Source organism: Equus caballus, chromosome 9 (assembly GCF_041296265.1).
Source record: "Equus caballus isolate H_3958 breed thoroughbred chromosome 9, TB-T2T, whole genome shotgun sequence".
Classification (NCBI taxonomy): Eukaryota; Metazoa; Chordata; class Mammalia; order Perissodactyla; family Equidae; genus Equus; species Equus caballus.
In genome coordinates this window covers 27,373,514-27,398,964 of record NC_091692.1, presented here as the reverse complement: position 1 = coordinate 27,398,964, position 25,451 = coordinate 27,373,514, and the positions used below count along the sequence as shown (strand labels likewise).

The following is a 25,451-nucleotide window of genomic DNA, read 5'->3' as shown; positions in this document are numbered from 1 at the left end:
CCTGCGTATCTGCCTCTTTCCCCTCCTGGTATGTGTGGATGTGCATCTTCCTCTACGGGTGTCTGTGTTCCTCTCTCGCCACCCCACCCAGATGTGTGTGCACATGTGGGCCAACTCCCTTCTGAGTTTCTCTGTTGTCTTGATTTCCTATTTGGGGGTATATACATCTCTCTCCCCTCTCCTCGTGTGTGTGCGTGCTCATCTCTCTCCCTCTGGGTACATGTGTTTGCATATCCCTAGTTGTGTGTTTGTGTGTCTCCCCTCCCCACTCTGGGTGTGTTTCTTACTCTCCCCTAGGTGTGTGTGTGTATGTCCTTCTCTTCCCCTCTGGGAGTCTCTCTCTCTCCTGCTGATGGTGTGTATGTGGTGTCTCTCTCCCCACTCGGGGGGGGGGGTGTCTCTCCTACTCTCTGGATGCCTGTCTGTGTCTACTCCTTCTGGGTATGAGGCTGCCTCTCCCTCCCCATCCCAGTGTGCCCAGGATAACTGTCTCTCCCTTCACATTCTGGTATGAGTGTAACTCCCACCTTCTGGGTGCGTGCGTGTCTCCTTCCTGTCCCGAGGTGAGTGTCTCTACCCCATTCTGACACATGTATGTCTACTGTCCTGGCTTCTGGTTGTGGCTATCACCCCTCCCCATCCTGGAGTCTGTCTCTATCCCACCTTCCACCTTCCAGATGTGTGTCACTCTCTCCCCCTCATCCAGGTGTTGGTTTCTCCCCACAGCCCATCCTGTGGGATCACATATCTTTCCCTGCTGCAGGGTCTCTCCTGGCTCTGGGTGTTCTGGGTATTTGGACATCCTCTCCCCCCATATGCATGTCTGTCTTTGTCTGTCTGTCTGTCTGTGTCTGGGGTATGTGTACTTGTCTCCGCAGCCCCACCGCAAGGCTTGCTGTAGGCGAGGGTCAGCCTGCCTGGTGGTGGTGAGGGGGTGTCTACATGTGCTGGGGAGTGCACAGGCTATGAAGGGAGGAGGGCATGGGGTGGGTGGAAGGGCAGCAGGGATGAAACAAGCCACCTCCCTACCTCCCAACCTTGCTGTCTTGCACTTTGAGGTTAACTGGAGGCTGGCTACAACTTCTGAAGGCCAAATCTAGGCCTCTTCTTGCCACCCTCTCCATGGGGCTCAGTTCCACCTGCCATTCTTCTCCTTGACACTCTCCTGGGACACGCCCTTGGACAACTCTCATCACACAGCCCAGAAATGCTGCTCCAGGCTTCCTCCAGCTCCCTTCTACCACTGTTGACCCTCCAGTCTGCCCCTGAGGACAGTGCACTCCTCCCCAAATATTTACTGTGTGCCTAGTTCCAGAGAGAGAAAAGAGGGGAGGAGATCAGGACTTGGCCCAGCAAGGAAGCCTGATGTGCACAGGACTGGAGCAGTGGCCCAGCGCAGTGAGTGGAGATGGCCGTGCAAGCATAAAGGTGTCACCCCAACTGAGAGACAGGCAGGCTAGGGAAACGCTCAGCAACTGAGCTCCAAAGGAGCAGGGGGGGAGGAGATGAGGAAGGTGTGAGCAGGAGGTCACTAGTCCCAGGAAGCCGCACTCTCAAGAGTGCCATGCCTGGAGGAGGGGATGATGTCACTGCACCCCTGGCCTTTAGCTACATGAAAAGGGCAGTCATGGATGAGAATGAGGCCCAAGGTGACAGCCAGCCTGCAAAAAGGTGACCCGAGAGTTCTAACCACAATCTGGGCTGGCCGTCCCCAAAGAGGGCACGAGAGAGGCCAGCACGGTGGCTCTCTGGCCTCATCCCCCACCTCACTCCCTCTGCCTGGCTGGGCTCCTCCTCTGTCAGGGTCTTCTGTTGGCAAGTGCCTCCCTCAGGTTGGTCCTGACTTGCTCCTTCTCATCATTTAGGCCTCTACACAAAGTTTCCTTTATCGGAAGGTCTTCCCTCATCATTATCTCTGAGGGTCCTTTCTCCCCCAGTCCCCCAAGACTCTTCATCCTTGTATTCCTTCTTATTTCCTTCATACCATCTGCATAAGCTGAGAGAACTCTGTTTACTGTCTGTCTCTTTCGTTCAATCTGGCTTGGTGTCTGGCATAGTACCTGGCCCATGGCAGGCACTCTGTAAAGTTTGTTGACTGAATAAGAGACAGGAGGAAAGGTATCCTGTACATAGATGTGGAAATGTCTGTGTAAACAGAAGAATAGGCACAGAGGCCCAGGAGAGGTGTAAAGACCCAGGCTTTCTTAGCACAGACCTGCTAGGCAAAGCTATTGCAGGAGTGGAAGCCAGTGCTCAGGAAAAGCGAACATTGAGAGAGGAGAGGGGGCCAGGGAACCCTGGGAAATGCCAAAATACTGGTGATTAGGGACAGGTGGATGATCAGGCACCATCAAAGCAAAGTGCAAAGGAGGTGCTAGAGAAGGAGCAGCAGGGCCAGCAGGACAAGAGAAGAGGGAGTTTTCAGAAACACATCAAATACCGCAGAAAAGCCAAATGGGAATAAAATGGACACAAGTAACTAGATTTGGTACCTGGGGGCTATTGACAGATATTCTCTTCAAACATAGACTCAAAATGGTGGGGCAAGATGGGTTAAAGAGAAAGAAGAGAGATGAAGGAAACAGAAACTGGACAAAGACCACTCTTCGAGGAAGTTTGGCACCAATGGGAAGAAAGATACGTGAAGAGGGGGTGGGATGAATGCAAAGGTCTTCTATGATATTTTGCTTTTGCCAGGGGAAGAAGATTTCAGCATCCTTTGCAGGTGGTGAGGAAGAGATGGGAAATACCAGGATGGGAGGGGTGAGTGGGTAGGAGTAACCAGCTGGCTCCAACAGCACCAATGCAACATGCGCCTCTGGAGGCCACGGGACCCAGCCTCCCCAACCAGACTGACTCTCCCTGAGGCTAAGGTGGAGGCCCTGTCCTCCCCACAGGAGGGCTGATGACCATGGCAGGGGACACAAGTAGTAAAGAGGAGCCAGGTGGGGAGGGGAGCTGCGCTGACTAGATAACTAGTCTTCTCTGTGACTAGATAACTCATCTGGTGAGAGGGTGGGGGAAAGAGGGTTTCAGGAGATGGTTAAGTGATGAGAATCAGTGGTGACAGAACTGAGCAAGGGGACTGAGAATGGAGACACAGCTAAAAAGAGTGGCTTTATATCGCTGAAGAGCCAACTCTGAATCTCAGTGGGTTGCCCTCTCAACAGCTTAAAAATCTTCAGTGTGGTATTCAAGATCTGATCCATTCTGGTGCCATCTCCCTTTCTAGTCTCATCTACCATAACTCTGCTCACTCCTAACACCCTACACTCCAGTTACAGGACAGGAGCCAGCCAGCATGTGCTCTTTGCTGAGAACATTCATCCTTCCCTTGTTCTTAGCTTTCCCTTCCCATTCCCTGCTCGAGGACCACCTCCTCTGCGAATGGAATTCACCTAATGGTATTAATACCCCTTCCTCTATGTGTCTACTTTGTTTTACATCTCTTCAACAGAAGTACTAAACCTACGATAGAAGTTCCAACTGAATGTAGAAAAGGTGGTCTTGTGACCAGGGGCCTGAAAGGATGGTAGGGACATTAATAAAATTACTGAAGTGTGAACTGCTAGTTTTAGGGATGCTCAGAGTCTGAGATGCCAATCATCCACCCAGGTGGCTATATCAAAGAGGCCCTTGAAATGTATGCCTAGAACTTGCTGGTGAGAATGGGCCTAGTGATAAAGATCTGAGGCATCTGCATAACAGTGGAGCACCACTTCAAATCTGGATTATATTAACATTTCTGTATCTCTAGTCTCACACCCATGGGCTCAATTTACTCTGGATAGCGAAATGACTTAATTTTCCTAACTCATCTTTCCTTGCTCAAAAAGTTACAACGCCTTCTACAGCATAGAGTGCAAATTCCTCAGGCTGGCAATCAAGGTTGCTCACAATCAGGCCTCAGCATGCCTTTCTAGTCTTACCTTGCACTGGTCCCTAACAAACCATCCTCTCCAGTCAGACTGGTCTTCTTGGTGGCCATGGACAATAAGCACATTTCTGCCTCCTAATGTCTGCTGAAACCATTCATTTCACCTAAACGTCTTCCCTTCTTTCTGCCTATTCTTAACTCATGCCTTGTTCAAAGCCCACCTTAAGTTCCACCTCTCCCTCCCTTGAATACCTATAATTTTTACTGTCCGTACCGTTCATCTGGCATTTTAAAATATACTGTTTTGTGATCTCTTCAAATACCTCAAGCCATCATCCAAAAAGCATAAAAAAAAGACAAGGAAAAAACTTGTATGTCCTAAGAAGGACAGGAAGTACTTCCCCTACTTCTGGCTCCTATTTGGAGTAAGAATAAAGAAACTTCAGAAGGAAGATGGTTTAAGATGTGACTTAAAGGACAGGTAAGATGTGCACAGGTATGTGAGAAAAGCATTGCAGGGAGACTGGACAAAGCTAAAGGCATGGCCACAGTCAAATGTGAGTATGTCTCTAAATTCCCTAAACCTATGGAGATAAGTACATGAATAACAAAATAGAGATTTTGAACTTAACCTGGAATTTTGGAGTAACTGAGATGATATCATATACTGTATTAAATTCTTTCAATTCTCCCGAGTGGTAAGATCATCAGTGACAGTTCTATCTTGGAAGCCTAACATCTAAAATTAACCAAACTAAACAATATTTTCAATTGTCAGAATACAGAATTACATTGTTCACTAAACTAAAACCATGCAAAAATTCAAAAAGAGATGCTCATTATTTTGAAATCAGACAGCATTTCTATAAATGTATTTTAAAGTAAAAATTGATAAAACTACACCTATTTAAGATAATTAAATCCTACAAAACAAAGTTTAGGTTTGTATCTTTAAAATCTCCTTTAACTTAGTAAATTTATAAATTTTCCCCCAATTTCTCATGTGCAGCTTAAAAATAAGTAGACACGTAACACTTTCTAACTTGAGTTACTCAGTATCAACTTTATGACGGAAAATTTTATTTTTACAAAAAAATTGACTTTTTAAACAAATATATTAACTTCAATATGGATATAATTTAGGCTGACACTAGCAAACTAATGTATAAAAATTCGCTTCCATGGCCTGTCCGTTCTAAAGACTTACTTATAAAAAGTAACAGAATTCTAGTTTGTGAAACCATTACTGCTCCTTGCATACAGAGTAAGCCTGCACTTCCTATCTCACAAGATTGCTGTGAAAATTAAATGAGATAATATAGGTAAAAGCAAAGACTGCCATCCAGCCAAAATATTCTATGGCTGATGCACAGTATTAATACTCAAAATATTTTGGGTGACATAATTTAAAAGTCATGTTGGCTAATCATTCAGAGAATAACCAATCAAGTTAAGTTTCTTTTTCTTTTAAACAGAAACAGTATCTTTTTTTGTGTTCATTTTTGGTTTTGCTTTTACTAGGAAGAAACTTAACTAAAACTTGGCTAAAATAAAAAAATCTCAAAATTTTATCTCTCATCTTTAAAGGATCAAAACCTCTGTTTTCTTATTTGATCAATTTCAAGCTATATTTAAAATACTAGTCCAATTCCTCTTTATTTTAGTGAAGTGGCAGATGAAACAGATAAAAGTACTTACCTTTAAAAATTCCCAAATTTCATTTTTGGCAGTTGAATATCATACTTCTGAACTGTGTAACTTTTAAAAATCTAGATTTAGTACAGCATTAGTCACAGAAGCAGAGTGTACTTAAATATCTTTAAAATTTATTGTAATACGTATGCTTATTTTCCAGAAGTGGTTTTGGACGTTATCGCTTGATAAAAAGCACATAAAATTAGTGCATACAGTACAAACACATTGCCATACACAGGGTGGCAGCACTGAGAATAAAACACATGCAAACAGCAGAACACTGGGAATGGCTAATGCAGGCACATAAGTGTGCCTGAAATCTGATTATCAAAACACTGCTGAGACACACGGGTATTTTGGTTTTAATTAAGAAATTCCTTTTAATTTGGGCAGAGGTATCACGCATTTTAGAAAAGCTCTTATGAGTCAGCCCGTGAATGTGATCAATTGCACTCATCTCAAAACAAATTGCTTTCTGTTCCTCTTCCCGCACTGACTGATAAAAGGTGAACTGAGTATGATTAAATCTAAGCACCACATTAGATCCGATGGTGAGGTAGAGCAATTGTATCTCTAGTACATATATATATACACACACACACACTTCTGAGGATTTTTGTGCGTGGTGGTGTTTTTTCCAATTTATTTACACTAAAAAAACCAAAAAACAAAAAAGCAGTCACCCATTTCTTCTACCCTCCTACCCCCCACCTCTGGAACACCAATCAGTTCTCTGTATCTATGAACCTGTTATTTATTTATTTACTTATAGATTCCACATATAAGAGAGATCATACAGTTTCTTTCTTTCTTTGTCTGACTTATTTCACTTAGTATAATGCCCTCGAGATCCATCCATGGAGTCACAAATAACAAGATTTCATTCTTTTTTTTTTACAGCTGACTAATACTCCATTGCATATAATATGCCACAGTTTCTTTATACACTCATCCATTGACGGACACTTCAGTTGTTTCCATATCTTGGCTACTGTAAATAATGCTGCAATGAACATGGAGGTGCATATATTTTTTTGAGTTAGTGTTGTTTTCTTTAGATAGATAAATACCCCGAAGTGGAATTGCTGGAACATATGGTAGTTTCATTAATTTTGTGAGGAACTTCCATACTGTCTTCCATACTGGCTGTACCAATTTGCATTCCCACCAACAGTGCACAAAGGTTCTTTTTCTCTACATCCTCACCAACACTTGGTATTTCTAGCCTTTTTGATAACAAACATTCTAACAGGTGTAAGCTGATATCTCACTGTGGTTTTATTTACATTTCCCTGTTGATTAATGATTTAGAGCATCTTTCCATGTACTTGTTGGTCATCTGTATGCCTTCTTTGGAAAAATGTCTATTCAGATCTTCTGCCCATTTTTTAACTAGATTGTTTATTTCTTTGCTATTGAGTTGTACGAGTTCTTCATATATTTTAGATATTAGCCTCTTATCAGATATATGATTTGCAAATATTTTCTCTCATTCAGTAGGCTGCCTCTTCATTTCGTTGATGGTTTCCTTTGTTGTGCAGATTTTGTCTGACGTAAACCCGCTTGTTTATTTTTGCTTTTAGTGTCAGATTCAAAAAACCATCATCAAGAACTATGTCAAGGAGCTTACTGCCTATGTTTTCTTCTAGGAGTTTCATGGTTTCAGGTCTTACATTCAAATCTTTAATCCATTTTGAGTTAATTTTTTGTGTATGGTGTAAGATAGTAGTCCAGTTTCATTCTGTTGCATGTGGCTGTCCAGTTTTCCCAGTACCATTTATTGAAGAGACTGTCCTTTTCCCCATTGTATATTTTTGGTTCCCTTGTCATAAATTAATTGACATGAGTTTATTTCTGGGTTCTCTATTTTGTTCCACAGATCTGTGTGTCTGTTTTTATGCCAATACCATACGGTTTTAATTACTATAGCTTCATAATATAGCTTGAAATCAGAGAGTGTGATGCCTTCAGCTTTGTTCTTTCTCAAGATTGCTTGGCTATTCGGGGTCTTTTACGGTTCCATATAAATTTTAGGATTGTTTGATCTATTTCTGTGGAAAACATGCCATTGGAATTTTGATAGGGATTGCATTGAATCTGTATACTGCTTTGGGTTGTATGGACATTTTAGCAATATTAATTCTTCCAATCCATGAGCACAAAACATCTTTCCATTTATTTGTGTCTTCTTCAATTTCTTCATATCTTGTAGTTTTCAAAATACAGGTCTTCACCTCTTTGGTTAAATTCCTTCCTAGGTATATTACTCTTTTTGATGCAACTGTAAATGGGATTGTTTTCTTAATTTATCCTTCTGATAGTTCATTATTAGTGTATATAAATGCAACAGACTCCTGTGTACAGGTATACCTTGTTATTTTGTGCTTTGCCTTACTGCACTTCACAGATACTGCATTTTTTACATGACCCACCAATAGCAAAAATATTATGACTCGCTGAAGGCTCAGACGATGGCACATTTAACAAGAAAGTATTTTTAAATTAAGGTATGTACATTGTTTTTTTTTTTTAAACACAATGCTATTGCACACTTAACAGACTACAGTATAGGGGAAACATAACTTTTACTTGCACTGGAAAAGTAAAAAATTCGTGTGACTGGCTTTATTGCAGGATTTGCTTTATTGTGGTGGTCTGGAATCTAACCCACAATATCTCTCAGGCATGCCTCTATTCCTTTTTCTTGCCTCATTGCTCTGGCTAGGACTTCCAATGCTATGATGAATAAAAGTGGCAAAAGTGGGCATCTTTGTCATGTTCCTTATCTTATCCAACAGTGAAAGCTTTTCACTGTTGCGTATGATGTTAGCTGTGGGCTTCTCATACATGGCCTTTATTATGTTGAGGTACATTCCCTCTATACCCACTTTGTAGACAGTTTTTATCGTAAGTGGATATTGAATTTTGTCAAATGCTTTTTCTGCATCTATTGAGATGATGATGATTTTTATCCTTTTGTTAATGTGGTGTATCAAATTCACTGTTTGCATATGTTGAACCATCCTTGCATCTCTGGAATGAATCCCCCTTGATCACGGTGTATGACCCTTTTAATATATTGCTGAGTTCAGTCTGCTAATATTTCGTTGAGGATTTTTACATCTATGTTCATCAGGGATATTGACTTGTAATTTTCTTTTCTTGCAGCATCCTTGTCTGGTTTTGGTATCAGGATAATGCTGGCCTTGTAAACTAAGTTCGGAAAAGTTCCCTCCTCTTCTATTTTTTGTAAGAGTTTCAGAAGGCTTGGTATTCATTTTTCTCTGTTTGGTAGAGTTCACCAGTGAAGCCATTTGGTCCTTGACTTTTGCTTTTTGGGAGGTTTTTGATTACTGATTCAATCTTCTTACTGGTAATTGGTCTGTTTAGATTTTCTACTTCATAGGATACGGTCCAGGTTGTATGTTTCTAAGAATTTAACCATTTCTTTTGGCTGTCCAATTGGTTGGTGTATAATTGTTCACAGTAGCCTCTTATAATCCCTTGTATTTCTGTGGTATCAGTTATAACATGTCCTCTTCCATTTCTGATTTTATGTATTTGAGTCCTCTCTCTTTTTTTCTTGGTGAGTCTAGCTAAAGCCTTGTCAATTTTGTTTCTCTTTTCAAGAGAAAAGACTAAGACCAACTCTTACTCTCATTGATCTTTTCTATTGTCTTTTTAATCTCTATTCCATTTATTTCTGCTCTAATCTTTTTTATTTCCTTCCTTCTACTAACTTTGAACTTCATTTGTTCTTTTTCTAGTTCCTTGAAGTGTAAAGCTAGATTGTATATTTGAACAAGAACATATAACATTTGTAAATATTTATGCACCCAACAAAGGAGCACTTTAATATATAAAGCAAATTATTAACAGACCTAAAGGGAGAGATAGACAGTGATACAATAATAGTAGGGGACTTCATATCCCACTTAACATCAATGGATAGATCATCCAGACAGAAAATCAATAAGGAAACATCAGCCTTAAATAACAGGTATGACCAGATGGACCTAACTGATATGTACAGAACATTCCATCCAAAAGCAAGAGAATACACATTCTTAAGTGCACATGGAACATTTTCCAAGATAGATCATATCTTAGGCCACAAAACAAGTCTCAATAAATTTAAGAGGACTGAAATCATATCAAACATCTTTTCTGACCACAATGATAGGAAACTAGAAATTAATTACGTGAAGAAAACTGGAAAATTCAGAAACATGTGGCAATTAAACAACATGCTACTGAACATGCTACTGAACAACCAACAGGTCAAAGAAAAAGTCAAAAAATACCTTCAGACAAATGACAACGGAAACGGAACATACCAAAATCTATGAGATGCAGCAAAAGCAGTTTTAAAAGGGAACTTCATAGCGATAAATGACTACCCTCAAGAAACAAGGAAAGTCTAGTAGATATTTAAAAAGATAACCCAAGCTATGATTAAAAGTGCTTCAAGACAGGAACTTCTTTTAAGAATAACATGATCTTGGAAATAGGAATGCTCTTATTAAATAAAAGCAGTTAAAATTTTAAAATAACTATCTTAACTAGGTTATAATGATGTATGACACTACTTTAAAAAAAACTACAATATGTCTAGGAGTATTAAATGCTTAATGATTAAAAATTTCAAATATAATAGATATTCAACTGATGTAAATAAAAACAGTACTAACCCATTCATCACCATTTTTCTTTGAAAAATAACTGCAATAACAGAATAGATTATGATTTTTGAAGTTATTTTGCCCCTGTATTTGAAAAACATATTTTCATTAACTGTCAAAGAATAGACATTTAGGAACTTCTCCAAACTGCCAGACTTTTATATGTACTCACTTTGTTTACAAACTTCTAGGCATACAAAAATAGATTTAGATACAAAAATAACATTCAATTAAAATTCTCTATATTTCAGCAGTACATCAAGTTACCTAGTTGAATATTTAAAACCTTTATTCTCTGTTTAATTAAATGTATTACTTGATAGTTTACTTTCATTTTCATTTGGGTGAACAATTACGATAATATGTTTTACATGTAATATCTTCTAAAATTGATGTACACCAAACTATTGCTAAAGAATACCTGTCCTGTACCTTTTCCTTAGACTAAAAGAAATTACATTAAAAGCTAAATCTGATAAATGTACTTTACAAAGGGCATAATGAAATCAGTTATGTGTTTACACGACAGTAGCTCTGAAGATGCTCAAATTTTATGAAACAGACAAAGAAAAGCATAAAATATCACTAACTGCTGTTAGAGGTGTGCCCTATAGTCCCAAGCAGTTTCTTTCTTTGAAACCTGTTAAACTCTTCCAAATAAGAACTACTAAGGCTGCTTCTAGGATTGGATATAATTAACCTACCTATTTTATTATATGTCTCATTCTATTTTAGCGCTTGAAACCCTATGCATTTGAATAGTGATTTTCAAATAAAATACTGTTAATATTAGAAAAGAAATATTACCAAGATTGAGATTTTACCCAATTAAATCACCTCAGACAATAACAAATAAGAAAAACATATGAAAAACATTTTCTTAGATTTATTTAGAAAATAATTTTAGAAGTGGAAGGAAAATAAGTTAATGTTTAAGATGTAGCTTACAATCAGATATGTTGATCATATTAACATTTATTTTTAAGGTTATAATAGATCTTATCCAAATATATAAAGTGACAACTCTCCCATAAACTGCAAATTTAGAAGAAATTTAGTTTTAAAGTAAAGCAGCTAATTTCCCTTCTTTGGAATGGAACAGTTAAAGAAATTATATTTAGGAAATTCAAAAAGTAGCTAGGAAAGATAATGTACTCTTATATAAAACAGTATTTTTATTTCATTGCCTAAAGTTGATAAAAATAAAACCTATTATTATACCTCTTTTAGGATATGATGAAAAGTGATGTGGGCTCTATGTAATTCCAGCATTAAGACAATCCAGGAAAATAAAGTCAAGTCCCTGAGAAAATCTAGCAGACTAAAATTCAACTGGTGTTATTTTGAGCCTGCACATTTGAACCACCTTAAGCTTCTAAATTCAATTTCTTAAAATTCTCCTGATCAAGAACAATTCAATCAACTTTTTACTAATGTTCTTCAAATGAACAAAATTGATTAAAACATTTTCTAATTTTGCCTTTTAGCCAATGTGGCTAAATTCTTCATTCTCTAATTGATTTCTAGTTTAACAGTCTCCAAAATGTATCTCAAAATTAAAGGCTCTAATGTTTAACTACTGATTAAAAAGATATAATTTTTTAAAAAGTCAGATGGCAGCCCTTCAGTTGTAACATTTAATCTGAGAATTAATATTCCCACATTCAGAAACTAAAAGGTAGGATATCATAATCAGTATACACATGTGCCATTCCAATACTGGCTTGAGATAATAATTTAAATGTTTAATAACTGAAAGTCTAAAATGAGTCACTCACTTAAAAAAGGTAGAGTTCTACACTCTGCAATGGCAGATAATTCACAACATGTAGAGGATTCAGTCACCCTTAAGAACAGATGCCTCCTCTACCTTCAAAATATTTTCTAAACTGAAGGAAACCTGTACTCCCAAACATAAGACTCTGCTAGCTCTAGATTCTCCTTCAGAAAATCAATTGCCAATTAACGTATGGACAAGAAAATTCCTTTAATCGTCAGCATATATCTAAAAACATTTCAGAAATTAAGAACTTTGTTGGTGAATGTTCTTATCATTACCTTGTGAAAAGCTTTTTAAATGTTATTAAGTCTATAAGAAATTATCTAAACTGCCCACAAACTACATTGTTCTCAGACCAAGGTTTTAAAATTTATTTCATTAACTTAACAGAAAATTTTAAACTTTCTGATGAAGAATGAAGACAATAATTTTCATTAGTTTCTGAGATTTTTCAGAACACTTCACTTAAGTACACATTTAAACTAATATTTATAAACTGTTTTAAAAAGTAGCAGAAAATCATTTTGCCTTATTTAAAAATAAAGAATTCCAAACAGCCACTACAAATTATTCTTAGAATTTAATTTAGTTGAATTCAAATCTAAGAAGATATGGAGGAAAGGCTTTGGGGGAATCTATTTTTAAAAGGTTATCACAAAAACAGCAATTTGTATTAAAAATACTCTCCTATAGATTACCCCAGTTATCACTCTCATTTTGGGGGGTAAATTTATTATTTTTGCTCTGTAGTTAGCTATTCATTATTCACACAAGTCAAACTTTAAATTTACCATGATTATTAATTTATTCTAAAACTCTCATCTACCTAGTTCTTTCCCATCAATTTTGGACATTTTAGTTCATACTTATGTTCTTTTTATAGACTTTCATTATTTAAAACTCTGATTTTTAAAAAGCATCATAAAAACACCATTTTTGCCTCTTAACACCTTCACATTTCTAGGTTTTCTATGTTTTTAGATTAGAAAAAGTTTTCACTTAAAAAAACGCAAGGAAACACTTCAAGCAAATTGCTTATTCTATTTCAGGACATAATTGTCTAAATTCACTCATTTTACATATGTACACACATTCCTTAGGTAGTCATCTCAAATTCCCAACACACACTGTGGTTAGTTTTAATACCATGATCCTGCAGTAACTCTGTTTACAAGACATCCAGGGACTTTTAAATACTAACAAATTTAATGCAGTATCACACCACTTCACTTTTTAAAACTGAGATATTATTTCTCTCTTGTAAAAATGCATTTTTGTTTTCTGATAAGCATCAAAAAAAGAAAAGAGCAAAAATGTTAACACCTTAACAAAAAGAAACACCAAGACATACACAAAATCAGAAAACAAAAATGCCAAAGCATCCTTGGTAGTTTCACACCACCATATCCTTGTCAATACCATCCTGGAAAGAGGAGGCAGGGACAGGTGTACACATGCGTAGAATGCAAACCAGTGGGCAGCAGGCCAAGCGATTTAAAAGTAAAAATCAAATTATGCCTCTGTAATAATTTCTACTAGGCTTTCATACATGTATATTTCTCATAATCTCAAATGTTAATACACAATACTTTTATAAAATATTAAGACCTAAAAAGTTTCATTTAATTTCTCAAATTAAATTTAAAAATTAAATTTGCTAATGAGATATAAAGCTTGTCCTGTTATAAATGAAAAGTAATAACAGAGTAGATGTCAGGTTCAGGCTTTCCAAAAAAATTAGGCACTGAAATAAATATGAAAAGTAAAAATTAGTTATCTTCAAAGTGGTCTCATCATAAAATGGAAAAGAATTCCCATGCATGAATTCTAAAATCATAGTGAACTTTACAATTCATCAGTCTGATGTACCCTGGCCTGACATTTAACTTATTTGTAAATACTTTTCCAAGGCTACCTAAACACTTACTAATTGGTTCAATATGCTGCCTATATTAATTCCTGTTAAAATTAAAGAAATTAAAGGTCCACTTTTGTTTTTTTGCAGTGACTGGTATATTTTCAAAGTATTTGATGTTTCAGAAAGGGTGTTTATCAAGTTCTTAAAACATTTAAAAAATGGCTCAAGGGACAATTTATAGCCCTTTTACCTTTAACATATTCACTATCTTGGATTGTGTTGAACAGATTAAGTTGTTCTTTCCTTCTTCTGAAACTCTTCCCTTACTCATATAACTTAACTAAAGAATCTAAGATGTTATCAATATAAAGAGAAAAATTTTATATTTATTTCCTATACATTTGGAAACACATCAAGAAGAACAAGTATTCCAGGCAGTGCAAGTAATGTTATTCAGGAAAACTTCTTTTTTCTTTTTTCATGTGCGCGCGTGCGCGCGTGTGTGTGTGTATGCGTATGTGCATCTGTGTGGAACAGGTAATTTTTCATATATCTTAATTTCCCAAAGAACAGGATTCTAAATAAAAAGTATTGAAACATTCCTACAAGGAACCAATATTTTGATTACACAGCTCAAGAGGCAAATGATTTTTGAAACAGACTTCAAAGATAGCTATAGATATATGCTTTAGTTATCTGGCTTTTCAAATCTCAAGGACAGGAGCATTACATGTAATTTAGCAAATAACAATTTAATCCTTAGAAAGGAAAATTTCCAGAATACCTAACCAAAATGTATATAGTAACAACCAGGATTATGTTTAAAATGATGGGAAAAAATCCCATCTTTGTATGATATTAAAACACAAAGGATATCTTTAAAATTTTTGAACTATATGGATAAAAGCAAATTCACTAATTTATTTAGCTGTAAGATGTCTGTTTATTAAAATATTGTGTTTACAATAAATATACAGATATAGACTTTTATCAGTATTAGCCCACATTTATAAATGATATTCCACAGCAGCTAAATTCCTTATAGAATTTCAAATCGCAAAATTAGGCATATAAATTTCAAATAAGAATCTCAATCTATGAGGTTTCTCTAATTCTAACTGAAATAAGGATTTTGAGTACACAGTATCGTTAGATTATTTCTGTGATTGGTATCATTTAATAGTAGCTTCAGAAAAACGATGTTCAACAGGTAGTATTTCCAAGGCATTAAAAAAGCTCAATACCACCAATTCAAATTAGATATTGTGCTGTGCCCTATCTAAATAAGACTCTCTAAGGAATTACAGATTTTATACTTGTGCACTCTGAGTGCATTTTCTAATTCAGACAAGTAGCTAGTTGTGTAAAACCCAAACATGAAGTTTTATACCACCCTCTGTGAGAGAGAAAAAAATCACAATACCAGCACTTTTATTTATGTTGACAATAAACTAATCATAACTTGAAGTGTCCAAATAACCTGAATAACTCAAGGGTCTAATATAACTGGAAGAAACACTTTTCCTTCACTTTTACAGAAATTGCATGTATTGATACTACTATCTGGCTTGTCAAAGTGGCAACTATTCAAGATCTAAAAGTCTCATTTATTTTCAACACATAGCCTAATTCTGACTACTTACAGTCAATGTAACTGTCCTGAGCCAAAATACAATGAATATGTAAGATAAATTTTAAAGATTTTCTAAGTATTAATGGCATTCTGAAACCTGGACAGAAGATTATTTTGGGGGGGGGGGGGAGTTTCTCTTCCCCATCGATAGTTTAATCACTTTTCAATCAATTTTGATTTAACAGTAGTTCATGGGATTAATTTTTTAATGAGTTCTTAGAAAGATGTAATTGCTTCCAAAATCATAAACCACAAGATGATGTATTCAAACACTACACCGACATAACATCTTATGGAGGTATTTACAGAAAGGTGCAGATAAGAGCTCAGCTGCGAACACAAGTTAACATACAATGGACTTCAAAATAATAATTTGTTTGTACAGTATGGCAAGAAAAATATTCTGTATAAGAAGTCTAAAAATCCAGCTCTAATTTTAATCCACTTCTATAAATCATAAAAACAAAGGAAAATATGCATTTATTTCAGAAACTCTATATACCTGTGGAAAATGGAACACAAATAAATTCTATTCAAAATTAACCTTAATCCCAAATTGGGTACAACTAACAACTCACATATTTTAAATTTTGAAAATACTATGGAAATCTAAAACATTAGAGTCAACAGTAGTTTATGATCAGTAAACATTTCCTGTTAAATAACAAATTCAACTTAAAAGATGCAAACTGATGGGTTTCAGGATTTTAAAATCTTTTAATTTCAAAGGCGCAGAGTTAGTGCAGATGTATAGGATGGGCTTTAAAAATGGGTATATGTAAACCTTTCCATGGTGTTGGTGTATGTGCTTTTTTTCCCTTAAAGAAATGCCTACTGCTTACAGTGTAAAAGAATCTCCACCACTCTGTCTGCAGTTTTCAACCAGAAGTCCTCAATGTACCTTAAGCCAAATTGAATATTAGGTATTTTACAGTTTTTACAAAATGGCTGTAAAATCACATTATGGGCATACACAGCTCTTTGATCTCACTGCACAGAATTCATAATTGTTCAATAATGCTATACCATTACACCACACACCTTAAACTATTTCCATTTTTCCACAATTCCTTCCAAAATCAGCTTCCAAAGCAAAGCAATGTAACATGAAAAGTTCCTGGGAGAGCTTGTTACACAAAAGAACAGCTTGGATACAAACTAATCTACACAATATCCATCTTCTGTTGAGCTTGTTTATTCCTCCTTTCCCTCCATCACTCCTAAGGTGGGTGCACTTGAGTAATGGAAAGAGAAGGCTCTTCCATCACCACACCCTCCCAGCACCTCTGCTTTTGGTCCTCAGACAGTGGTTCTGTGTAGGTGATGAAAATCATAAGAAAAGAGAAGCTGTCCCTTTAAAATGCCCTGCTCTGTCCCATATCCCACGTGGAACCAACATCAGCAGCACTTTCCCATTAACTTCAACGTGATGCAAGAGGCACCATCCTTTTATATACATAAAACCAGAAAACCTCAGCCTAACATTCTTTACTGAGGATGAACAGGTGAAGCAAACGGGTCAGGAAGGGACAAACCAAGCAACTCCCCACCCCTCCCCAAAAGGTGCTCCAGTCTTGCTCTCCAGTCTCTCTGTACAACATCACCTCTCTATCCCTCCTCTGTAGAGTCCAGTTTAAAGAAAGGAGGGAGCCACTAACAAAACCTGAAGCATAAATGCGACGAAAATGCAATCTAAAGCCGGAAAGGTTTATTCTTCCAATCACACATATTAACTCTATTAAGAAAATGGCATCACTTTTTTTCCACCAAAAAAAAAAAAAGAAAAACCGCAAAGATCATTAAAAGAGAGTTATAAAATCGCAAATATAGTGTTTATCTTATCTCAGATCAGTCCACATTACCAATAAGTTTAGCAGTTTCTGCACTACCACCTCCCCCCTCCCTCCCCCTCCTTCTCTTGCATCGGATTTTCACGTTTTCTCATTGTCGGTTGAGTTATAAAAGGCTTTTGCCCTTCGAAAGTTTTAAAAAATAAATAAATATTAACTCCTTGGTCCCTGCAAAGTCAAAATGGACTTCAGGGGAAAGGCGGTTCATACTTTTACCTTTAGCGAGAAAAGGGGGAGCATCCCGGATTTTTAGGGATTTTTTGCGATTTTTTAAAAATTTTTATTTGGTTATATGCCTGAGTTCTCCCTCCATTTTGGTTGTTTATGATACTGACAACAAGCTGTCCCTGCTCTGTGCAGATCTCCTGCTTTCATTTAGCACCCCCTCCCCCTACCCCCCCTCGCAGCCACACATCCAGGGCTCACACCTCCCCGCAGACCCCGCACCCCGACCCCGACTCGCCCACCTGAGGAAAGGGCAAAAACAAATTCATTTCTCCAAAAAAGAAAAACCTCTTTTGAAAAAGGGGCAAAGTTACCCCAAGTCACTCAAAGTGCCCCCCAAATATTGCCGACTGCGGGTTTCCGCCAGGCCCTTTGGGAAGCGACCTTCCCCCGGGATGTTTTGGTGGAAAATGCGGAGACTTTACTCTCAAAACTGAATTTATATTAATTTTTCCCTTATTTTTCGGGTCTCTAATGTCTTCCGCTCTCGCTGCTGCCGCTGCCGCTGTCACAATATTCACAGCACCAGAGAGGAGGAGGAGGAGGAGGAGGAAAACTTTTCAAACTTTCCAGACCCTGAATAAAGGGGTTTTTTTTTTTCCCACCGACCTCACCTTCGGGTCTCCAGCCGCATCGCCCCCTGCCCTGTCAGAAGCGACTTCGGGAGTCCTCACAGCCCCGCTTAATTATTTTATTTTATTTTTTATTATTATTTTTCTCTCTGGGGTCCTGAGCAGGGGCTGTGAGTAGCACAAACTTTTCCTCCTCCTGCCGCCGCCGCTGCTCCTCTGCCCCCTCGGCTAGTCCCATAATTTAAATAACCCTGATATTTCTCCCGCTAAACGCCTCTCCGCCGCCCCGGACCCCGGGAGAACTCACCGCGGGGCTTTAACATCCTCCCTCCGGCCCGTCCGCCGCCTTTACACCGCCCGCGGAATTTCTAATAATTTTTTTCTCATATTTCGGGCTGGACGCGGCGGGCCTGGAAATTGTTTCCTTACGCCTCTTTCCAGCAGCCATTGTAGTGTATGCGCTGCCCCTGCAGCCCAACTTGCAGCTGCCGCCGCCGCCGCCGCCGCCGCCGCCGACGTCGCGCCCACCGCCGCCTCCCCCGGCCTCCTCGGCCGCCGCCCCCGCCTCCCGCCGGCCCGCCCCCGGTCCCCGCCCGCCACTGCGCCCGCCCTCCGCGCGCGCTCCTCCCCAGGACCGGCCACTAGGAGCGGCCGCCGCCAGGGACGGGCCCGTCGATTGGTCCGCGGCGCCGCCCGTCAAGCCAAAGTGTTAAGAGGCGGGCCGCGGCGCGAGGGGCGCGGCGGGGCGGGGGAGAGGGCGGGGCCGCGCGCGCCGCTCCGCCCACTCCTCCCTCCTCGGCCCTCCTCCGGCCAGCTAGGGGCGGGGCGAGACCCGCCCGCCGCCGCCGCGCAAGGCCTTAGCTCGGCTGTCAGTCTGGCGGCGGCGCTCGCCGATTGGGCCGGCGGCCGCCGGGGAGCGGGGGCAGCACGTTGGGATGCGCGCTACTTAAGGTCCAGCTGCGTGAGCCATTGACGTGTTTGGAGCTGGAGACGGCCTGGGCGCTGGAGAAGCGGCAGCCCGAGGTGAGTGGTCCCCCTCCCTTCCGTCCGCGGCGGCTGCAGGGATGCGGGAAGAGAAGGGCGCAGCCAGGCCGCCGCGGGGCCCGTATCCACCACTTCGGCATGGAGTCGTTTCCAGCAGGCCTTGCCTCCGCGCGGGCCCCTTCCCGTCGCTCCTCCTCCCCGCGACAAGGGTTTATTCGGGCCGGGGGCGTGGAAGGTGACCCCTGCCTGGGCACCCCTAGCTCTTCCTTCCCCTCCTTCCAGGCCCTTGAAGCCTACCTACCTACTCCTACGCCTAGTGTCCTGCATTTCCCTCGGCTCCGACCCTTTTGGCGCCGTAGAAGGTCAAAGCAAGGTGTGTTCACCTGTGCCCGCCGTCCACCGTTAAACGGACAGGCAGCATCGCGGCGGGCAGCTAGGCCTCAGACTCGCGTCTCCAGTTTCTCTATTCGACTTCCCTGCCCCCCTCCATTGTGCCACCCTGACTTCCTGACCCTGCCTCTCTGCACCCAGCCTCTCTGCACCCAGCAGTGGGTTAAGAGCTTTAGGTTCTCGCTTGACGAGTTTGAGCTTCCCGATAGTTGCATCTGCGTTTTATGAGAGCCCCAGACCCTGCCTCGGCTCTGAGCAGCGTGTGGGATGGACGTGTTCAGTAACGTTCCCTTCCCCCTTCCCTTTCAAAGCTGCTTGGAGAGTGAGGACGTGAACAGCTGGATGGGAAATCAAGAAATACTTTTTTAAGCAGTTTGCCCTTTGAAGAAGATTATCGAGTTACTTCTCAAATGTGCTGTGCTTTTGCACGCACTCCCTCAATTCTTTGGTTTCTTCGTGGCCATCCTCTGCAAGTAGAGCTTTGTAATATTTGTTTAGTACCTTCGGAAAGTAAGTAGATAAGGCCTCTCTAGCGGAACACTCGATCTTGCCCTTCAGCCCCGCTTCTCACTGCAAATTGACATTTCCTCTTCATTTCCAGCTAACACTTGAGGATTCATGCAAAGAAGGTGACATTCGGAAGTCCAAACTTAGATTGACTTGTTTTTAGAATCCGAAAGGGAAAGGAAATGAGATGTGAATAAACTCATGCAGCAAATCTGATTCGGCTATATGTGATGTTCCCCAGGTGTTATTTTTAAAGAACTCCTGACTAACGATGATAATAAAATGCAGAGTAGAATACTTTCGTGTAAGGCACGCAACCTGAGTTTTGTCTGTGTCTGATCATTGTTGAGATTATATCCAAGGAATATGAACAGCTAAGTAGGATTCTGTGTTCTCATATCGCAGGACAGATGTAAAAGAGAGGGCTGTGAGTGTACTGAGTACCATCATCTCTTAGGAAGAAGTCAAGCTTGCGAAAGAATTGTGTTCAGCAGAGGAAGAAGCTTTTAGATATAATTAAACAGCATCTTGAATTTCCTTTTTGTTAAGATGTTTCTCTTAGCTAGGTATATTCATGTATTCAATAAAAATCATAAAATAAAAAGGTTACTTAGTGAGTACTGAAAGTTAAAGGACCCCAGAATGCCTAAACTTTTTTCTGTCCTTCTTTGCAAAGGTCGATCTCCTTTAGCTTCGACGTCCTGATTTTTCCCATAATAGAAGAAACTGAACTAGGTGACTCTTGATTGAGAATACCTCCACTTTTCAAGAGCTTGTAGGTTTGATTGTTTTTCCTGAATGTACTTTATTTCTCCTAACGTGACTGGTACTTTTTTCGGTGGTCCCATCTTGGGCAAGGAAAGTAGAAACCATTTCATACAAAAGTTATGACCTATGTCTAGTTATACTGATTGATGCTGTTTTTTATTCAGTGGCATTTTGTAGGTCATACTACGTTATTTGCTGGCTTCTCCTTCAATCTTTAGGTGGAAGATGATTAAGCTAGAGCAGGCTTCAGGGGTACAAGTTAAATCAACTCCTTAAACTTAGTGTAGAGCACTTAAAAGTATTTGTGGGTGGCTTATCAATTGTACACCAATATAGTGAAACAAAAAAAAATCACTTATAATTTTTGTTATAAGTGAAATAATTAACCGTTGGTTGACTTGGTTTTTTTAAATTTTCTCTTTTAGTTCCTTTCTATGACATATGTTTGAAGATAATAGGGATAGTGATGTCAGTTAAATTCCGTTAGAAAAAGCAATTGTCCTGGGATATAGTTGACATACCTGTTGTATGAGTATATGACTTGACTTGGAATCACTGATTGGCTCCTGGGGAACTGTGATCATCTTTAATCAATAAAGATTTCTGCAGAGCTATATCTGTAAGGCTTGAGTTGGACTATTAATGAACCACAGTAGCATTCCCTGACTTCCTTCAACCCAGGGAATTATTAATTAAATAGAGCTTGCCGTTGGAAGTAAAGTTTCAAATTTTTTTTTTTAACTTTTCAAAATGTCAACTAAGCAAAACTTTGTTTTTTGGTTTATTGGTCACCCCAGGGCTGGCCAAAGAGTAGGCATTTCAGGTCTTTTAGTTAACAAATGTTTCTGCTAAAGTTAAGTTGTACTAAATTATTCCACGCTTTTATTTTGTATGCCGATCAGTGTATAATAAGTAAGTAACGTTAGAGTGCATGCTGTCAAATGTACTTTACCTTTAAAACTAAGAATTGTTTGACTTTTAGAAATAATAAACTAAAACTGAATTATAGCTGAATTACCTTTCTTTCTGGACATTATAATAGAATTTCAGTAGATGCATTTAAGTATGGCCTTCGTGCTGAGGCACCCTGGCAATGCAAAGGAAAAACACATCCAAGTCTTTATTCTCAAAGTACAGAGAATGCGTGAAATTCCTCACTAGATAATGATTAAGCCAAAATTAATTTTTCAAGTACTTATGGGGCTAATGAGATTTATTGATTTATTTTCTGTCATCCACTGTATAACTGTTTTCCCCAACATCTACCTGTAGTAAGAAGACTACTAGGATGCCCATGGTCACACGGAGGCTGAGAGATCCTGACATAAATCCTTGCTTGTCGGTAAGGTGGTTTGCTTTTAATTTTCATGAGTGTTAAGTTGGAAAAACAGGCTACTTCTGATTTTGTGGGCAACTGTTTCTGCAGTTCTTGAATAAAGTTATTTTTGTACAAAAAATATTCCTGGCCAGCATATCCTTATTTCACTAGAGCATTTTTAGATATTCATAATTTAGCTAACAAAGGTTCACCTCTTTTAAATGTCCTTTATTAGTATAACCTGCAAGCATTTCGTTGTCACTGTAATACCAGACAGGAATATGTAACACTGAGGAAAATCTTTATTCCAAACATGGAAAGTTGGGAAGTATGATATTTTTAAACTGTCACTGAAATTTATGTTCTAACAGCAAAATTGCATCATGTCTTTGAGACAACCTGGCTGAGAATAAGGGACTCGTAATAGACTTAGCCTATTTAATGCCTAAAGGTGTTCACAAATATAAACAAAATATTTTGTTGTAATAGTAAACTCTTATTGGCGTTTATTTGATATGACTAGCAATACTCACCTATGCCTTTGTCATCCTTGAATAGTGCAGTCATCAGACTGGTGCTATGAAAATTATATTCCCAGATCCTATATACTTCATCCAGATTTACGCATTCATTAGGTATTTGGCCTAGGAGTTTAGCTTTGTTTTGCATATTAGATCCATTTCAACAGCTTTATTGTCTCTTTAGATAAATTGTGTTTGTTAGATCTATGAAGCAAAGTACTACCCCTTCAGTTACAGCTTTCCTTTAGATGACCTCTCAGAATCATCCCTTTCATCTGGAAGTTTGTTATCCAATGTACTTCCAAGTTTGTTATCCAATGTACTTCCAGTTCAGACAGCTTAAATTTAATTTTCAAATGGCAGCTACCCTCCTTTAAACTCATAACCTTGTGTTGCTCACTTTGGTTTTGAAGTGATATTAATGTTATCTATTAAAATGGCTTACATAATAGTGTATTTACTTGCATAATGGAGTAAATGATAGCCTAAAATGCATTGAGATGAATGGTGTTAATTTAAGTTGCCTTGATGTAGACCGGTTATTAGTGAGTTACTGAGGATCTTGAAACCAGCTTAACATCAAACACTGCAGTCACAGTGCGAACTTGGGAGTGCTGGAGTGCTGCACTGTGAGTTAGGAGATGGGTTCCTGCTCTCACTGAGCAGCAGTGATTTTGAGCACAGTGTGCCTTGCATCACTTCTTTGTTAAATGATTACTGGGATAAATGATCTCAGTCAGCGTTCAGCTCAAGTTCCTGTGATCGGATATTCAGAAAACTGACCCAGACTGAAAAGGAAGATGTCTGCTCTGAGCAGAATGAATGCTGGGATAGTTGGAAAGATAATTCAGTTTTTGTTCATTAAAATGAACAAAAAGGAATTGTCATATTGTCTCTTCTGGGGGAAAACAGCTTCAGAAGTTTGTTCGTTTTTTTTTTAGATCCCATTCCACCTCTTAAATGATGCCTATCTTACATATTTAAGGAATCTGATGCTTCTACCAGATGTATGGATGAAAATAACTATGACAGGGAAAGCTGTTCCACTTACTTCTTGAAGTACAAAAACTGCCGGAAATTCTGGGTAAGCCTAGCTTGGTTAGCTTTGTGTTAAAAATCGTCTCTTAGGCTTGAAACTGAAGCCTGAAATTAGTCAGTACCCCCAATCCTTCGTTTGTGATGGCTGTAGGAAACTTCACTTTTGACCTTTTCCTCTGTGTGCCCTAACGGGTCCTTGAGAGCTCTTGTTAGCTGCCTCATCCTACTCCAGGATATAAGAGTGCAGTTCTGGAGCCAGCCCCGAGTGCCTAGTAGTTAAAGTTCGGCAGCCCAGGTTCTGTTCCTAGTGCAGAAACCACACCACTTGTCTGTCAGTAGCCACAGTGGCAGCTCACAGAGAAGAACTGGAAGGACTTACAATTAGAATGTACAACTGTACACTGGGGCTTTCGGGAGAAAAAACAGAAGAGGAAGATTGTCAACACATGTTAGCTCAGAGTGAATCTTTCCCAGCAAAAAATCCCCACAAAACTTAAACATTTAAAAAAAAAAAAAAAGTGCCGTTCTAACAGCTGGCTCTTCCTGGGTGTGTAAGTATCTGCAGCCCTAAAACAATAACCCTGTTATCATTTTAGCTTTCCTAGACATGAACAGAGTGGATAACTTCCTGTGTCGTAACACATATTAAGCTTCCATTTCTTCCTCCTCCTCCCCTGCCACCACCCATGGTAGTTAAAATGGCCCCATTTTTCTTGAGACATTGTTTTGTAATTTTTGTTTATCTGAGCACTGGATCCAGCCACTTCCACTCCCTCTGCTAAATTAACTGTTGGTTTCGTTTAGCAGTTACTCAGTAGCTTTTCTTGGTGGACTGTACTTTTGTGCTCTTGTAGTTAAACGGTATATCCCCATCCCAGTTACTGTTAACATATTCCTATGGGGATAATCACTGCTATTTAATTATTAATAGTTTGAAAACATTATCTAGAGTCCTAGAATTAGTTTTTTGGTTTTTTTTAAACTTGGTTTTTAGAATTTCCTTATTGAGGAAGCAATATCAAATTACTGGCAAATGATTAGAATTTAATACATGACTGATTTTTGTTTCTTCTTTGTTTATGCCTACACACAGAACTCTATCATGATCCAGAGAAGACAGAATGGAGTGAAGCCATCTATGCCTACAGCAGCAGAAAGAGATGAAATCTTGGGAGCAATGGGAAAGATGCCATATTGAATGTTTGCATTAAAATTGTTTAACTTAGAAGCAGATGAATATTTTTTTTTTATTGAGGTTGTGTTAGTTTACAACAATGTGAAATTTCAGTTATACATTATTATTTGTCAGTCATCTTCACCCTTTGTGCCCACTCCCTATCCCCCTTCCCCCTGGTAACCACTAATCTGTTCTCTTTGTCCCTGGATTTGTTTATCTTCCACATATGAGTAGAATCATACAGAGTTTGTCTTTCTCTGCAGATGAACATTTTTTTTTTCTTTTAAGGATTGGCACCTGGGCTAACAACTGTTGCCAATCTTTTTTTTTTTTTTTTTTCTGCTTTATTTCCCAAACCCCCCTGATACATAGTTGTATATCTTAGTTGCAGGTCCTTCTAGTTGTGGGATGTGGGACGCCGCCTCAACGTGGCCTGACGGTGCCATGTCCGCACCTGGGATCCGAACCCTGGGCTGCCACAGCGGAGCACACGAACTTAACTACTCGGCCATGGAGCCGGCCCCGCAGATGAACATTTTTAATAAACGATTACTGTAATCTTCTAAGACCTTACAG

The 25,451-nt window shown here is 39.2% G+C and overlaps 2 protein-coding genes across 10 annotated transcripts in view; one reads left to right on the top strand and one right to left on the bottom strand.

Moving 5' to 3' along the window:
• Positions 1-18,726, bottom strand: part of PLAG1 (PLAG1 zinc finger) — a 50,172-nt gene extending 31,446 nt beyond the window's left edge. For 3 of the 4 annotated variants that reach the window (XM_023648589.2, XM_070221540.1, XM_003365590.5), the window contains exon 1: positions 18,480-18,722. The gene's annotated coding sequence lies outside the window, so the exon portion shown is untranslated. Of the gene's footprint in view, positions 1-18,479 lie in introns of all 4 variants that reach the window. The other variant, XM_001497516.7, reaches the window with a different exon arrangement.
• Positions 18,727-18,989: 263 nt separating this feature from the next.
• Positions 18,990-24,926, top strand: CHCHD7 (coiled-coil-helix-coiled-coil-helix domain containing 7). Of its 6 annotated transcripts, none has more exons than XM_023648581.2 (5): positions 19,077-19,195; positions 20,730-20,828; positions 22,094-22,163; positions 23,646-23,744; positions 24,792-24,926. In XM_023648581.2, the coding sequence occupies exons 3-5, from the start codon at positions 22,110-22,112 to the stop codon at positions 24,894-24,896; spliced, it is 258 nt and encodes an 85-aa protein (XP_023504349.1). In that variant the 5' UTR covers positions 19,077-19,195; positions 20,730-20,828; positions 22,094-22,109; the 3' UTR covers positions 24,897-24,926. The 6 variants fall into 6 exon arrangements, with proteins under 6 accessions (XP_023504348.1, XP_023504351.1, XP_023504349.1 ...); XM_023648584.2 differs by having other exon boundaries at positions 19,079-19,195; positions 23,602-23,744; XM_023648580.2 differs by lacking the exon at positions 20,730-20,828 and having other exon boundaries at positions 18,990-19,195.
• The last annotated feature ends 525 nt before the right edge of the window (positions 24,927-25,451 follow it).

Coding starts and splice junctions, on each gene's coding strand:
- CHCHD7 (XM_023648580.2), top strand. CDS start 22,110: ATGCCCATGGTCACACGGAGGCTGAGAGATCCTGACATAAATCCTTGC. Junction 22,164..23,645: donor ACATAAATCCTTGCTTGTCG/GTAAGGTGGTTT, acceptor TACATATTTAAG/GAATCTGATGCTTCTACCAG. Junction 23,745..24,791: donor AAAACTGCCGGAAATTCTGG/GTAAGCCTAGCT, acceptor GCCTACACACAG/AACTCTATCATGATCCAGAG.